This window comes from Myxocyprinus asiaticus, chromosome 48 (genome assembly GCF_019703515.2).
Source record: "Myxocyprinus asiaticus isolate MX2 ecotype Aquarium Trade chromosome 48, UBuf_Myxa_2, whole genome shotgun sequence".
NCBI classification, from domain to species: Eukaryota; Metazoa; Chordata; class Actinopteri; order Cypriniformes; family Catostomidae; genus Myxocyprinus; species Myxocyprinus asiaticus.
The window spans coordinates 20601142-20618520 of NC_059391.1; the positions used below are offsets into that span (position 1 = coordinate 20601142).

Genomic DNA, 17379 nt, shown 5'->3' on the forward strand with positions numbered 1-17379 from the left:
ATCTAGCTCATTAAAAGCAGAAGTAGGTTTATTGTTACAACTAAAATCCAAACTAAAATTCCAATATCACATTTTAGCAATAGCCGCTGTGTAAACAAGTTAACAATAAAATCACACCGCATACGTTTATGTTAGTTTCAAATATATAATCAAGATTTTACAAGATTTTAACCAAAAGGCTGAATTGTGTTCTCAGAAGAAGGGTATTTTTCATGTGTTTTAAAGGCCAAAACAAAGGTTTAACATTTTTCTAAGTTACCTTCTACATTTTTGCTGTTTCACAAATGTTTTTTCTTAATTTTTACTGCTTACATTTTTCTGAAAAGCCAACCTTAAGCTGTTTTATGGCAGGTTTAATTTTCGCAACTTACACTATATTGTCACAAATGTTTAAGGTGTGTTCAGTAAACTGTGTCCTTTTTCCTGGGCAATAACTGTGGAAATATTTCATAGTATTTTTGTAGCCAAGAATTTAAGGTTCATGCCTATTCAAAATTTACTTTAAAAATACATCTACACTGAGAAATATTCACTGTAGTACAAAGTGACAACTAGCTCCAATCTCTCCTATATATTTTGTTCTGTTTTGTAAAGTGCTGGTTGACAACTAACTCAGTTCAGTATCAGAAAGACGGTGAGCAAAAGTTTAAGATTACAAATTGTGCAAGTCCTGTTGCAACAGATAATCTTACTTCTTCCAAAAAAAGAAAAAAAAAAGAAATAATAATAATAAAAAAAAAAAAAAGAAGAAGTCTCTAACTTCTTTCTAACTTATTTCATCATATTTTCTCAGGTAAAAAAAAAAAAAAAAAAAATTGTCTGACAAATCTTACTTCTTTTTTCACATTATGGCTTTAAAAACTTTGATGCTGTCACACAAAGTTGTATTTTGCTCCTGAGGTCCCAACCTTTCCTATCTCAGACATGGGTCAGTCTAATTTATTAATTTTGATGATTGCCATTCCTCAAATTTTCTCTCAGGTAAGAAAGAAAAAGTCCCTTTCACATATACAATTCAGACTTTAAGAATTTATACTGTATATTCCTACAACACAATACCTGTAAACATAAAAAACAAAATGTAGGCTATATAATAGTGTGAAATATTTTAATGCATATATCACACACCGTAAAAAGTAATAACATGCAAATATCACCTAGGACCTAGAATATTTATACTTGATCTAACCCTTTAAAATGACTTTAGTTTGTCTAACCCAATGTTGTAAGGTTCAATCATATTAATTAAATCATTTTGACTTAAATATAACCAGTTCATTTAGATGTTACCACACGAAGCACATTTTTTAGGTTACCTGACAAAACAATCTTTACAGTGCACTATAAAGGTTTTTCTCCAAACTTGTCAATTTAAAAACAAAAATAATAATAATTTTGCATGTTTAATTATTTAATGTCCTGTGATTAATCACAGCAGTCAGTGAAACAAAAGGACTGTGTGTGCGACCTACAAAATTATGATCCTGTTTTCCCTGAGAACAAACTAACTAATGTACAGACTGCTGCTGCAGAATGCACTAAGGCCATCACTTCAGAAAAGGTACAAAAAGTATTATATATATATATATATATATATATATATATATATATATATATATATATATATATATATATATGACTAAAATGCAAAAATACTATGTGACTTTTTACATTTTATCTCTCAATCGAATAATATTTGAAAAAGTTTGGTGATCATTTACTCTTTATGATATTACTCTTACTCTTGTTCCAAACCCATAAGATCTTTTCTTCATGTAACACAAAAGATAGATATTAGAATGTTAGCCTCAGTCACCATTTACTTTTATTGCAGCTTTTATTTTTCATTCAAAAAAAGTGAATGGAGACTGAAGCTAACATTCTGCCTAAAATCTCCTTTTGTGTTCCACAGAAGAATGAAAGACATATGGGTTTGGAATGGCATGAGGGTGAGTAAATGATTGCAAAATGTAATTTTTGGGTTAAGTATTACTTTAAGTAATTTAAGTAAATACATTTTTAAGTGACTGTAAGTAGACCACACTTTTTTTTTTAAATCACATTGGTTGTACTGTTCATCATTTGTAACTAATTAAACTAATAACTATAAAATTAATTTGATGTAAATATGAATGTAATGAATGAATGTAAATGTCTGCAGATGACGGAAGTTGACAGAATTATGCTAGGTCTACGACAACGTATCAAGCAACTAGATGAAAATGTGGTCATCCTGGAAAAAGAGGATGACAGAAATCTGTATGGGGCCATATCTCTGCGCATCATTGAGTTAGAATTAGCTGAGATTCTGGCCCTCCTTGACACACTTAACAGAACCACCAGCAATTACCATCATCTCATTATAGAGACTGCAGCTCAGGTACTTGCTGCTCACTATGACACTTTATTTATTTATTTATTTATTTATGTATTTATCACTGCCTAAATAATTATGTAATAAGTAGCCTATTAATGAAATTAAGAAAATACATTTTGTTAAATATTATTTAGTTGATTAATAGTCCTAAGGGGCCATTCACACCGAATGTTTTTTTGTGTCCATTTTGTTTTGATTTTTTTCAATTGTTTTTCTGTGTAAACATGCACTAGAAAGACATCTTTGACAGTTGTGTCATGTCTCGCTGTTTTTTCAGCATCTCTCGCAAGAGAAGTGCTTTTTTCCCCTTTTTTACAGATGCCATATCATGTTAAAAAGAATGGCGACTTTTAAAAATGCGTCTCGAGAAACCTGAGTTCTGTTCTGTTCATTGCACTGCATCTAACTTTTTTAAGCGCAAGACCACATTCGGTCTGAAAGACCCCTGACCAGTGTTTGTCCATGCTCTTCTAAAAGCTTCAGGACATGATGGACACGATGGTGGTGCTGGTGAAATTTGACAAGATGCAGGTGATAAAGAAAGAGCACGAGAACCAGCAGATTAAGAAAGACCTGGAAAAGTGTAAGAACGAGCATAAGGCCACCTTACCACCCCCTACACTTTCGCCAGGTATGTGTCAGAGTTGTTTGGTTTGTTGTCCTAAAATCTGAAAGAGAATCAGCATTTTTGAGCCATATTCCCTTAGGAATTTCTAATACCTCCGTGAAGTTGGCCCCCCACCCAACGCAAAACGTCGGCAAAATAGTCTCAATCGTTTGTGCTCCGTTTGTGCTGGTTTGTGCTGTAAAAATGTTCGTATGTGCTGCTTCGGTTTTTTAGATATTAAAATAATATTTATAGGTCATTCTGAGGTCACTCAGCCCCCCACATGCTCCAAATTCACCCAAAATAGTCTCAATCGTTTGTGCTCCGTTTATGCTGTAAAAATTTTCGTTTGTGCTGCTTCGGATTTTTAGATATTAAAATAATATTTATAGGTCATTCTGAGGTCACTCAGCCCCGCCACATGCTCCAAATTCACCCCAAGCAGTCTCGTTTGTTTGTGCTTCGTTTGTGCTGGTTTGTGCCGGTAAAAGTTTCGTTTGTGCTGCTTCGGTTTTTTAAAAATTAGACATTGAATTACAGGCGAATTATAAATGCTGATATTTATTGAATACAATACTGACGGAATAAAATAGATCACTTAATGGTCACAAAAATCAAATATAGGTTAGTAGCAGTCTCGGTCATTCTGATTACTATATATTAGGCTACTATATTATATATTTCTAAAATAGGTCTCTCTTGTTTTGTGTGTAGTCAGTACGATTTATGAGCAGTGAGCATTTTATTTCGGGTTTGTCGTTTCAATCTCTTGCCAAAATGTTGGATGATGATGTTTTAATACAACATCAACTCCTTCTTATCAATGTTTTTGTAGTCGCTATGGTGTTTATTAAAAACTTATTGGTGTTCAGACAGCAGCAGCTCAATATTCATCTGGTGTCTGTCGGACTCTTTTTCTGTCACTCACTTTCGCTCAGCTCTGGGCACGAGAACAAAAGCGCAAATCTCCTCGATGTGAACACACTTTTAGAGTCGAATTGCTGAAGACTTTCTGTCAAGACTAATCATCACATCATTTGTTCAATAAACAATTATCTTTACTTCATTCACTGGTCTTTCCTGATTTAACTTTTTATTTATTTACATGGAGTATCATCTGCTAGACTTCACTGCCATCACTAGGCGCAAGTGACACTTCTGTTCAAGATGTTCTTGTGGAAATTAGTGTAGAGTTAGTAGAGAAAAAGTCGATATAAATCAAACTACAAAAGTCATTACTAAATCAAATTTCTGGCCAATGTAAGTACAATGTTTTAATACTGTCAGTTACAATATTATTTGTTAACTTCAAGAATAATGGTACAACATTCAAGAGAGCTAAGACTGTCAATGTTTACTGAACAGAAAACTCATTGCTAATACTAATATATGCTAATTACAGTTGCACATGTGACCCACGTTAGTTTTTTTAATACATTGTGCGTCTAGGGGTCAACATTACCATATTGGTCCTAATATAAGATATATTATCCTTATATATTATTACTATATTATATTATCCTTATATTTGGACCAATACAGTAATACATAAAACTCAGACTCCTTGACGGCACGCCTTATGAACGAGCGCGCCCAGTCGGTGCAGGCCTGTTTGAAGGCGTTCAAACAGAAAACAGCAGTTCCACTGAAACTTTTTCAGAGGCTCCTGGGGCATATGGCATCCTCGGCAGTGGCCACCCCGCTCGGGTTGATGCATATGAGGCCGCTTTAGCACTGGCTCCAGACTCGAATCCCGAGATGGGCACGGCGCCACGGGACACATTGCATGACCATCACGCCGGTCTGTCACCGTCTTTTCAGCCCTTGGACCGACCTCTCGTTTCTACGAGCAGGTGTTCCTTTTAGACTGGTCTCCAGGCGCGTCGTGGTCATGACAGATGCCTCCAAAATGGGCTGGGGTGCTGTTTGCAAAGGGCACGCAGCCGCCGGCCTCTGGACAGGCCCGCGACTGCATTGGCACATCAACTGCCTTGAGTTGTTGACAATTCTGCTCGCCCTGTGGAGGTTCCAGCCGTTGATCCAGGGCAAGCACGTGTTAGTTCGGACAGGCAGCACGGCAACGGTAGCATATGTCAACCGCCAAGGCGGTCTACACTCTCGTTGTATGTCACAACTTGCCTGCCGTCTCCTCCTCTGGAGTCAGCAGCACTTCAAGTCGCTGCGAGCCACTCACATCCCGGGCAACTTCAACACTACAGCGGACGCGCTGTCACAGCAGGTTACCCTCAGGGGAGAGTGGAGACTCCACCCTCAGGTGGTCCAGCTGATTTGGAGTCGATTCGGACGGGCACAGGTGGACCTGTTCACCTCCCAAGAATCCTCCCACTGCCTGCTCTGGTACGCCCTCACCGAGGCTCCCCTCGGCATAGACGTGCTGGCACACAGCTGGCCCTCTGGCCTACGCAAGTATGCGTTTCCCCCAGTGAGCCTGCTTGCACAGACCCTGTGCAAGCTCAGGGAGGACGAGGAGCAGATCATCCTGGTAGCACCCTACTGGCCCACCCAGACGTGGTTCTCAGACCTCACACCCCTCGCGACAGCTCCCCCCTGGTGAATTCCCCTGAGGAAGGACCTTCTCTCTCAGGGATGGGGCAGCCTCTGGCACCCACACCCAGACCTCTGGAATCTCCATGTCTAGCCCCTGGACGGGACACGGAAGACCTAAGCGGTCTACCACCCGCGGTGGTAGACATGATCACTCAGGCTAGGGCCCCCTCTACGAGGCGCCTCTATGCCATTAAATGGCGTCTGTTCACTAAGTGGTGTTCTTCCCGATGCGAAGACCCCCAGGGATGCGCAATCTGATCAGTGCTTTCCTTCCTGCAGAAGAGGTTGGAAGGGAGGCTGTCCTCTTCCACCTTGAAGGTGTACGTTGCCGCCATAGCAGCACACCATGACGCAGTCGACGGTAAGTCCTTAGGGAAGCACGACCTGATTAGTTCTTTAGGGTCTACAGAGAGCCCCCTTTGAGCCTTTGCAGTCAGCCGAGCTTAAGGCACTCTACTTGAAGACTGCGCTCACTTCCATCAAGAGGGTAGGTGACCTGCAAGCATCTCTGTTAGCGAAATGTGCCTGGAGTTCGGTCCGGGTTACACTCACGTGATCCTGAGACCCCGACCGGGCTATGTGCCCAAGGTTCCCACCACCCCTTTTAGGGACCAGGTGGTGAACCTGCAAGCACTGCCCCAGGAGGAGGCAGACCCAGCCCTGTCATTGCTGAGTCCGGTGCGCGCTTTACGCATCTATTTGGATTGCACGCAGAGCTTTAGAATCTCTGAGCTGCTCTTTGTCTGCTTTGGTGCACAGCGGAAAGGAAGTGCTGTCTCCAAGCAGAGGATCGCCCACTGGCTCATTGACGCCATAACTATGGCATATCTCGCCCAGGACATGCCGCCCCCGGTAGGGCTACGAGCCTATTCTACCAGGGGTGTAGCGACTTCCTGGGCCCTGGCCAGGGGTGCCTCTCTAACAGACATTTGCAGAGCAGCTGGCTGGGCAACACCCAACACCTTTGCAAGGTTCTACAACCTCTGGGTGGAACCGGTTTCGTCCCAGGTAGTGGCACGCAACACAACCGGAAAAGCCCAGGATAGCTGGCCGGGTGTATCGCTTGCACATAGCGCCTTCCGCCTCCCTTGGAGCTGAAGATGTGCGCCATTAATTCCCAGTAGTGTTCACAAACTTTGTTCCCTGGTTGACTTCCTCCAAGCCCTGTGGCAGTCGAGTTTTCAGAGAGACTCGCTGCCGGCCCAGCACACATGCTAACTAAGAGTCCTGTTCTGGGGTAGGTGCTCCGCATGTGGCGGTTCCCTGTAAGGCTAACCCCATGCGATATATATCTTCCGCTAGTTCGTTTCCCTGTTGGCAAACTGCGTCTTCCTTGGGCAAAGCCCCTCTGCCCCAGTCTCCATGTTTGTAGTAACTCCTCCCCCATTGGGCAGGATCTACCTTGAAGACTCTCCACATGGTTGGAAAGACCATGTGACGTATTCTTCCACTTAAACACCCCCCCCCCCTTTGGGCGAGGTGTGGTCTCCGCTGTGTCTTCCCCTTGGGAGAGACACCCCCGACTAGACCTGGCGGCCCAGTCGGATAATCCCCCTTCTTTTTTAGGGAGTGGACAAAGAGAAGGGGAAAAGAGACCACGACTGGGTGAAGCCTGTCTCTATCTTTTGGGTAGTCGACTTGTCCCCAAAGGGTCATTCGACACTCATAATTATGTTGTGGGAGGTTACATGTCGACCTGGTGTGCTGGCTATGAGGCACACAGTAGTCTGCCCACCACACACCGCCAGTTCACATAACACAGTTCAGCCAATTGTGGCGTTTCGTATAGGGACCCCTAGTGTCACTACATCGACACAACGTCGAGTGAGTGACAGATAGGGAGCCGTTCTCTGATGGAGGGAACGAGACGTTGTGTCCCTCCTGCCACAACGCTGAACTACCCACTGAAATGGCCAGACCTTATATCGGCTCCTCAGCATAAAACCTGAATGAGTGGTTGCATACCAGCTCCTTTTATACCCGTATGTCCGGGGGAGTGGCATGCAAATACCACTCGCCAATTTTCTTTGGCCTTTTATCAAAGACCAGAGGTGTCTCGGGCTCCCTAGAGTGACCCCTAGTGTCACTACATCGACACAACGTCTTGTTCCCTCCGTCAGGGAACGGAGGTTACACAAGTAACCATGACGTTATGTTGTAGTTTTAGGGGTTACCATCATGGTGAAGAGTGAATCTTGAGCCTAGGTTGAGGACCAATACAGTTAATTTTACATTTGTTTTATCCAATGAGCAATTGCTGTGCTAACCATAGCATATATTTAGCATGCTAACATTTTGTTTCCTAGCTAGCATTTCACTATAAGTTTCATTTGAGTTATTTTGACTTTATATTTGACATTACAATTTGTTGGGTTTACTTGATTCAGTTGGGGTTACTATATTTTTAAAGATGAATTTTCGAGGTAATTTTAAGTGAAATAAACTAATTTCAAACATGTGGAACTATGTCCATGACTGAATCAAATTCAGCCGAAGAGTTATTTTTTTGAGCGCATGTTCATTACGTGACCTTGGCAATATTTCTGGACACATTTCGCTGCAGTTTCCTATAGTGAAATGTCCGGCAGGAGGTGCCAAAAGTGAGTGAAATGGTGTCGTTATCAGACGAGGATTTTAAGGTGAATATTATTTTTAGGTTTTAATGAGTAAAACGTACCTCCCTAACCTAAACCTTTAACATAAACCTAACCAATAGTGTTATAAAAAAATCAAATGAGAGGTAAATAAAACAGACATCCTTACCCGAAATCAACACCTAAACCTAACTGACATAAGGAATACTGCGGTTGTTTCAACTGTTGTAGTCTGTATGTAGAAAACTGTTAGCTACTTACATTTTTAAAGCATACAATGTTTAAAAATTCATGTGAAAGTCACTTCAAGTAATGTTCACCACAGAACTTTATTTAAATTCATATATTAAAAAAACGCTAAAAGCCCATTAAAATTCCCGTGGAAAATTAGCCTTCCAGATTTGTTTATAAATTGACGTCATGACTGAACAGCTAGCCAGATCTGAAATGTTCCAGTCTTAAATGTATGTCTTTCTTTGTATCTGTTTAGGCCACTGTGGTCTGGGTCAAATGGTCAATGTGTCGGGACCTAAAACCTATTCCCTCACGGCATACGGAACCTCCTACCCTTATGGTGCTTGGGGTAGAGATGTAAACCCTGCTCCAGGAGATGAGAAGAAGTACTGGCTGGTGGTGCTGTCCAAAAGTAATGTATATGGCCACTACGTCCGCCATTACAGTACTTTGAGTACTCTTTTATTAGGTTTAGGACCTAAAGATACATACATATCGAGCTCCAACCCCACAACTAACACAATTCAGGGGCCAAACATGGTCATGTACGGCAATGCACTCTATTATAACTGTTATAACACCCTATCTGTCTGTCGGTTCAATATGACGACTCGCACTGTCAGTAATGTGGCACTACCTAAGGATGCAGGTTACAACAGTAAGTTTCCATTTGGACTTCTCGGAAAATCATACAGCTATTCCGACATAGATTTTGCCACAGATGAATCCAGTTTATATGTTATATATGCGACTACAGGCAACTTCGGAAATGTGGTTATTACTAAAGTTGAGACTAGTACTCCACCTGTATTGGGCCAAACTTGGTACACTTCTCTGTACAAAACAACAGCCACAAACACCTTCATGGTATGTGGTGTGCTTTATGCGACTCGTTATATCAATAAAGAAACAGAACAGATCTTTTATTCTTTTGACACCAAAACCAATGAGGAGCGCTATGATTTGAAAATTCACATTAGGAAGATGCAGCCCAATATTGAGTATCTGAATTATGACCCCAGAGATCACTTGCTGTACGTGTACAGTGATGCCTACATTGTAACCTATGAGGTCATGTTTCAGTAAGTTTGCAGAAAACTTACCAGAACTTTCGCATAACAGCATTTGCACATCCAAAATCAGTTTGTTATAAAAAATAAAAAACTAAAAAAATTAAAATAAAAATAAAAAATATATATATATATATATATATATATATATATATATATATATATATATATATATATATATATATATATATATATATATATATATAAACAGTAATTCATAGGAAGGTACCCGGATGGTATAATATTTCTGGTGGATTTTGGAAATGTGCATCCAATTATGCTTTTTATACGAGTATTGCCTACAATCCCTTGTGATATGCAAGAAGCAGAGCTTGTTGTAGATACCTTTCCACTTTTTCAGTTGTGGCAGGAAATGCAAGGTTTTTAAATGTAAGAATTCAAAGATTATATAAAATTTCAATGAAGATAACGAATTTAGCTAAATGCTAACGCTTAAATGCAAACAATATGCGACAAAGGAGTCTGCATCATCAAGAACAGTGTTGGGTTACTCAAAAAGTTATCTATTACAAATTACTTCTATACAATTTTAATCAGATAACTATAATGATTGTTTCATTGAAAAATAAATCACATTACTAATTACCTTAAAGCACTTTTCACACAACCCAATTAATGTACTTAAAAATATTTGAAAGACTGTAATGTAATCTGATTACAAGAATTAAAAATGTAATGCACTACACTATTTTTTTTAAAGTAGAAATGCAATTTGATTACAGTAACTAATTACTTTACTTAGTAATTAGATTACATCCAACACTGATCAAGACATATTTATGATGTTGTATTACATGCCAATACAAGTGTACTGCCTTACTCCATACTCCAAAATATGTACTTTCCCATCAGGACATACAGTTCATTTAGTGTGTCGTAGAAGTATGTGAATTGTGATGCGGCCTATGAATATTATTGAAATGCTTGGCTTTGTTTTGTGAGTTGATGAAATTCACTGATGTATCACAAATTTCTTGAAATAAAGTATAGCAATGGTTATGAAATGTGCTGGATTGCTGTTGCAGATAAATATAACATTATATTTTCACATGTAGCAGAGGCTATTATCCAAAACAGCATTTTTTCCCCCAGTAAATGAGTGCCCTGGGAACTGAATCCATGACCTTGCTGTTATTAGTGCCATGCGCTACCAGCGGAGCTACAGAAAATATGAAAAGCACACCACTCAAAAAAAAGAACATCTGCTTTTATATGTCTGTTTTTATTTGTTGCATGTTCAGTTTTTTTTTAGTACACAGACAATGACAGCTTGTATATAGATATACATATTACATATACACATTAGTCTTCATATTTTTATTATGGCAAAGCAGGTTAAGACTGAATCCTACCATTTCTTTACACATATTTTTAACAATCAGCCTCCCTTCCAAAAAAAAAAAAAAAAATAATACAAATACACAAAGAACTTATTGCTTAATATCTTACACAGTTTTGCTTTTCAATCTGGTTTTAAGACTATAAAATAAAAATAAATTACTGGAAAAAAAGACTCAAATATTGATTAAGAACATGATTTTTTGCAGTGCAATGACCCTGAACACTGTCCGTCATCAATCCATTCTCTTTTTCCATCTCTCCCTCTCTTTCACATTCCTTTTCTTACAGAGACAGTCACCTTGTACTCCATATCATGCATTCATTTTTCTCTTTGTACATTATCTACAGTAACCTGCACCCAGCTTTGCATGGAGTGAGGTAATCACGATGCGTTGTGTGGGTCAATAGCCCTTTGGGGCAACTGGACATGTATGTGAGAGATGGGGCACATGTGTTTTTAAGGATTGGGATTTTTGGTAGTGGGATTTGCCTTACATTCCGAGCTTGGAGCAACACGCTCCAGAAATCCTCGGCCCTTACAGACACACACGCAGGAAACACCCCTGAAAAAAGTTGCAATGTGTGCATCCTGGTGGAAGAAACTACAGGAAATTGACATTCAATAAGTGTGAGTGTACAATAGAAACGGTTCCTCAACCCTCTTTCAACCATCATTTGTCAATGTAATCAGGCAGCTGCTCCAGCCAATCAGCTCTGAGCTCATGTCAGTCACTTCCATAATTTAACACAATTCATCCATCCATCCACATTTTTTCTACAATTATTTATGCTGTTGCTAAACATAAAGCAACAATATATTTACCAGTACTTTGTAAAATATCACACACAAAAATAACTTAATGTGAATGGATAGGTCTAAATTATTAAATAAGCATGCACTTTGTGGCTGTAATCTTATTTAAATACCTGAATATGTCGTGATTCTAATGAATGTGAATCTTACTGTGTTATTTATGTGTATAAGTTGCATGCGAGTATGGAGTTTGTGTGTGTGCATACAAAAGCTCCGTTCCCTTGCAGAGCCCAGCCCTTTTCGGGGTGTGTGTGCATGTTTGTGTGTGTGCATTTGTTCCCTGTCTGTCACTCACTCAATGTTGTGTCGATGTAGTGACACTAGGGGTCGCTCTTGGGAGCCCCAGACACCTCTGAACTTTGAATTGGCGAGATTAATTTGCATGCCACTCCCCCGGACATACGGGTATAAAATGAGCTGGCTCGCAACCACTCATTTAGATTTTTTCTTCGGAGCCGAGCGGTTGTGTTCAGCGAGCTGAATCCCTCTGCCGTTCCATTCATCTCTGAGAAAGCTGTTGGATTTACGGTGCATTACAGTGGTTTCTCCCCCTTGTACACTGTTGAGTGCAGAGAATGCCCCTGGGTGCTTCAACAGCCTAAAAGAGTATATTTTCTCTAAAAGAGTGGCACTGACAGAGAGCGTCTTTTTAAAGACGTGTTTAATTCCTGGTTGCTGTCGTTACCTCTCCGCTTCCATGTGCTTGGGCGCTGCCCACACGGAGACAGCATTCGTGGACGGGTCATGTCCTCACTGTGAGAACATGACTATGGCAACTTTGCGGTCGCGGCTTTCCTTCATCGGCTTTCCACCTCCACCGGGTAACCCCCCACGGACCTCCCATTCCCCAGTACGCTCGGTTGCCCCGGTCGAGTTCTGGGATGAGACCGCCGGCTCTCACTACCCTTGATGGTGGGGCTGCCAGGGGGTACTCGGCGATTCCCCAGGTAAATAAGGCGGTTGCGGTGCACCTGTGCCTGCAAAACGCCGCCACCTGGCGGAACCACCCGAGACTCCCGTCCAGGGCCTGTAGGTCTATGTAGTCTCTGGTGACTAAAGCCTTTGGTGCCGCTGGACAGGCCAGTTCCGCCCTGCGTGCCATGGCTTTCCTGCAGGTGCACCAAGCCAAGGCGCTTAGAGAACTGCATGAGGGTAGTTCTGACCCAGGATTGATGCAGGAGCCGTGTTCAGCGACCGATCTCGCCCTCCGGGCGACAAAGGTCACGGCGTGGACTCTTGGGCAGGCGATGTCCACCCTGGTGGTCCAGGAGTGCCACCTATGGCTCAACTTGGTCGAGATGAGGGAGGCTGACAAGGTATGGTTCCTTGACGCCCCTGTCTCCCAGGTTGGCCTATTACGCAACACCGTCGAGGACTTTGCCCAGCTGTTCTCGGTGGTTAAGAAGCAGCCGGCCCTGGCATAGAACCACCCACAGGAAGCAGATGCCCCCTGTCTCACGGTCCGCTGCCAAGAACCCAAGGAAGGCTTTTTGATCCCTTTTCTTTTCATTTCACCGCATGCCTGAGGGGCTGTGGTACCCACATTCTCAGAAAATGTGTGGTTTCCTCACTCCCTGGGTCACACACCCAGTGTTTGTGGCCGTTGTTATCACGATCGCCGGACACAGCACATTTACAGCAGGCACGGCGCTGTGGAGGTGGGCCCCCCACCCCTGCGTACCCAGCTGTGGCACAAACACACCCACGCCCGGGCGGTTGTGACGAATTACGAGGATGGCTCCCCTCCTCTCCTGTTGCTGACCGGTCCCATGGTGGGTACCCGGATCCCGGTAAGTGCTTCGATGTCTCCCGACTCAGCATGGCCACGAGCTCGGGGCTCAAGCCCCCTTGACGTGGTGCCTTCGGCTCCGCCCTGCCGCAAGTCCCCACCAACCGGTACGTCTGACGTGATTGTCCCCTTGGTCCCCCTCGCTCGGAGCTTGGAGGCATGGCTTGTGCTCCCCAGCCCGTCGTGATGGCTGACCAGGACCGTCCGACTCGGCTATGTGATTCATTTCACCAGGCTCCGCCCAGGTACAGCGGCATCCGTTTTACCTCATTGAAGGGCGAGAACGCCGCTGCCCTGCGTGCGGAGATCGCGACCCTTCTGTGGAAGGACGCGATAAAGCCTGTCCCTCCAGCTGAGATGAAGAATGGGTTCTACAGCCCCTACTTCATTGTACCCAAGAAAGGAGGTGGGCTGTGACCAATCTTTGCCTTAGAGGGTCGGCGTACCAGTACAAGGTCCTCCCCTTCGGTCTGTCCCTGTTGCCTCGCATCTTCACGAAAGTCACAGAGGCAGCCCTTTCCCCACTAAGGGAAGTGGGCATCCGCATCCTCAACTATCTCGACGACTGGCTGATCCTAGCTCACTCTCAAGACTTGTTGTGTGCACACAGGAACCTGGTGCTCAGGCACCTCAGCCGGTTGGGACTTCGGGTCAACTGGGAAAAGAGCAAGCTCTCCCCGGTACAGAACATCTCTTTTCTCGGGTTGGAGTTAGACTTAGTCTCTATGACGGTGTGCCTCCTGAGCGAGTGCGCACAGTTGATGCTGAACTGCCTGAAGTCGTTCAGGCAGAGAACAGCGGTCCCACTGAAGCAATTTCAGAGGCTCCTGGGGTATATGGCGTCCTCAGCGGTGGTCACGCCGCTCGGGTTGCTGCATATGAGACCGCTTCAGCACTGGCTTCAGACTCGAGTCCCGAGATGGGCATGGCGCCATGGCACACGTTGCGTGGTCATCACGCTGATCTGCCACTGCTTGTTCAGCCCTTGGATGGACCTTGCATTTTTGCAGGAAGGGGTCCCCTTACAGCAAGTGTCCAGGCGCATCGTGGTTACGACAGACACCTCCAAGCATGGCTGACAAGGGCGCGCAGCCGTGGGCTCCTGGACAGGGCCACGACTGTGTTGGCATATCAACTGCCTCAAGTTGCTGGCAGTACTTCTCGCTCTGCGAAGGCTTCGGCCATTGATCCAGGGCAAGCATGTGTTGGTCCGGATGGACAACATGGAGATGGTAGCGTATATAAATCGCCAAGGTGGTTTACCCTCGAGTCACATGACGCAACTCGCCGGCCGTCTCCTCCTCTGGAGTCAGCAGCGACTCAAGTTGTTGCGGGCCACTCACATCCCGGGCGACCTCAACAGCGTGGAAGACGAGCTGTCACTGCAGGTCATGCTCAGGGTAGAGTGGAGACTCCACCCCCAGGTGGTCCAGCTGATTTGGAGTCTATTCAGTCAAGTGCAGGTAGACCTGTTCGCTGCCCGGGAATCCTCCCACTGCCAGCTCTGGGATGCCCTGACCGAGGCTCCCCTCAGCACAGGTGTGCTGGCACACAGCTGGCCCCGGGGGCCTTGTGCAAGGTTAGGGAGGACGAGGAGCAGGTCATCTTAATAGCACCCTACTGGCCCACCCAGACTTGGTTCTCAGACCTCACACTCCTCACGACAAACCCCCCCTCCGGTGAATTCCCTTGGGAATCTCCTCTCTCAGGGACGGGGGACCATCTGGCACCTGCAACCAGACTTCTGGAACCTCCATGTCTGGCCCTTGGACAGGACACGGAAGACCTAAGTGGCCTACCACCCGTGATGGTAGACATGATCATTCAGGCTAGGGCACCCTCTACGAGGCGCCTGTATGCCTTGAAGTGGCATCTGTTCACTAAGTGGTGTTCTTCCCGATGTGAAGACCCCCAGAGATGCGCAGTCGGGTTGGTACTTTCCTTCCTGCAGGAGAGGCTGGAGGGGCAGCTGTCCCCTTCCACCTTGAAGGTGTACGTGGCCACTATAATGGCGCACCACAATGCAGTTGACGGTAAGTTTCTTGGGAAGCACGACCTGATCATCAGTTTCCTTAGAGGTGCAAGGAGGTTAAATCCTCCCTGACCTCACCTCATTCCCTCATGGGATCTCTCCGCGGTCCCGCTTGAGCCCCTGGAGTCAGTTGAGCTAAAGGTGGTCTCTCTGAAGACTGCCCTCCTGACTGCACTCACATCCATCAAGAGGGTAGGGGACCTGCAGGCGTTCTCTGTCAGTGACACGTGCCTGGATTTCGGTCCGGAATACTCTCACCTGGTCCTGAGACCCTGACCGGGCTGTCTGCCCAAGGTTCCCACGACCTCATTTCGGGATCAGGTGCACCTGCAAGTGCTGCACCAGGAGGAGGCAGACCCAGCCTTGTCGTTGCTGTGTCCGGTGCATGCTTTGCGCATCTATTTGGATCGCATGCAGAGCTTTAAATGCTCTGAGCAGCTCTTTGTCTGCTTCGGAGGACAGCAGAAAGGGAGCACTCTCTCCAAACAGAGGATCGGCCACTGGGTCATTGATGTCATCACTTTGGCATACCACACCCAGGGCGTGCCACCCCCCTTGGGGCTACGAGCACATTCTAGTAGGAGAATTTTGTCGGCCTCCTGGGCCCTGACCAATGGCTCCTCTTTAGCAGATATCTGCAGAGCAGCGGGCTGGGCAACATCCAATACCTTCGCGAGGTTCTACAACCTCCGTGTTGAGCCGGTTTCGTCCCGTGTGTTGTAAAGTACGAACAGGTAAGTTTGCGGGACAACTGGCCATGTGACGTATTTCCACACAAAAGACCATGTGACGTACTTCCACACAATTGCCTCCCCTTCGGGCAGGGTGTGGTCTCCGTGGTGTCTTCCCCTTGGGAATGGACACCCCCCCAACGCGGACACTTATGGCCCCCAGCTGAACGATTTCCATTCTTCTTTGGGGAGAAAAGGAGAAGAGGCCATGGCTGGGACGGCCTGTCCCCATTTTGGGCAGTCGACTTGTCCCCGAGGTGTGGGGGACCGAACGACACTCGTAGGGGCATTGGGGGAGGTTATGTGACGGCCAGTTGCGCTGGCTACGAGGCACGCAATGGTTTGCCTGTCTTGCACCGCCAGTTCACGTAACACAGTTCAACTAGTTGTGGCATTTCGTATAGGGAGCCCTAGTGTAACTACATTGACACAACATTGAGTGAGTGACAGATAGGGAATGTCCTGGTTTCTTTCGTAACCTCCGTTCCCTGATGGAGGGAATGAGACGTTGTGTCCCTCCTGCCATGACACTGAACCACCCGCTGAAATGGCCGGGACCCTGTCTCGGTTCCTCAGCACAAAACCAGAATGAGTGGTTGCGAGCCAGCTCCTTTTATACCCGTATGTCCGGGGGAGTGGCATGCAAATTCCACTCACCAATTCCCATTGGCCTTTTCTCAAAGATCAGAGGTGTCTGGGGCTCCCAAGAGTGACTCCTAGTGTCACTACATCGACACAACGTCTCGTTCCCTCCATTAGGGGATGGAGGCTATGAAAGTAACCAGGACGTTTCAGTAGCTTTGGTATATTTTCGTGCAGGGCTAGGTGCTGTAAGGGAAGTGGAAAGCATTGAGCCTACACTTCTAAAGCCTAAATGCAACTAACTGCAAACCCCACCACACAGGATCTGCCTCAGATGACGGTTCCAATTTGGTTTGGTTCAGAAGCTGATTGTCTATAAAAGGGAGATCGTACAGAACCAATCCCAGGCAAAGCCACCTTCATAGGATAGAGAGTGCACACTACTAGGGTACTAGTGTTGTATGTCTTCTTTGATGATCTGAAAGTGTGCTTGATTATACTGGTGCATTGTGTGAAAGTAACGACTAAATATACCATTTTAGCAAACGTGTCCTGACCAGGCATGATGCAATAAAACAACAAACGATACATGCAATTTCTTATATGTTAATCTGAGAAA

At 44.7% G+C, this 17379-nt stretch overlaps 1 protein-coding gene across 2 annotated transcripts; it reads left to right on the plus strand.

The window, feature by feature from the left end:
• The first annotated feature begins 852 nt into the window (after positions 1-852).
• Positions 853-9489, plus strand: LOC127437554 (olfactomedin-4-like). 2 transcript variants are annotated; one of them, XM_051692547.1, is made up of 5 exons: positions 853-981; positions 1436-1561; positions 2162-2380; positions 2855-3008; positions 8637-9489. In XM_051692547.1, exons 1-5 carry the CDS (start codon positions 925-927, stop codon positions 9464-9466), a joined length of 1386 nt encoding a protein of 461 aa, XP_051548507.1. In that variant the 5' UTR covers positions 853-924; the 3' UTR covers positions 9467-9489. The 2 variants fall into 2 exon arrangements, with proteins under 2 accessions (XP_051548507.1, XP_051548508.1); XM_051692548.1 differs by having other exon boundaries at positions 858-981; positions 1439-1561.
• Positions 9490-17379: the final 7890 nt, after the last annotated feature.

Coding starts and splice junctions, on each gene's coding strand:
- LOC127437554 (XM_051692547.1), top strand. CDS start 925: ATGGGTCAGTCTAATTTATTAATTTTGATGATTGCCATTCCTCAAATT. Junction 1,562..2,161: donor AGGCCATCACTTCAGAAAAG/GTACAAAAAGTA, acceptor AAATGTCTGCAG/ATGACGGAAGTTGACAGAAT. Junction 3,009..8,636: donor ACCCCCTACACTTTCGCCAG/GTATGTGTCAGA, acceptor GTATCTGTTTAG/GCCACTGTGGTCTGGGTCAA.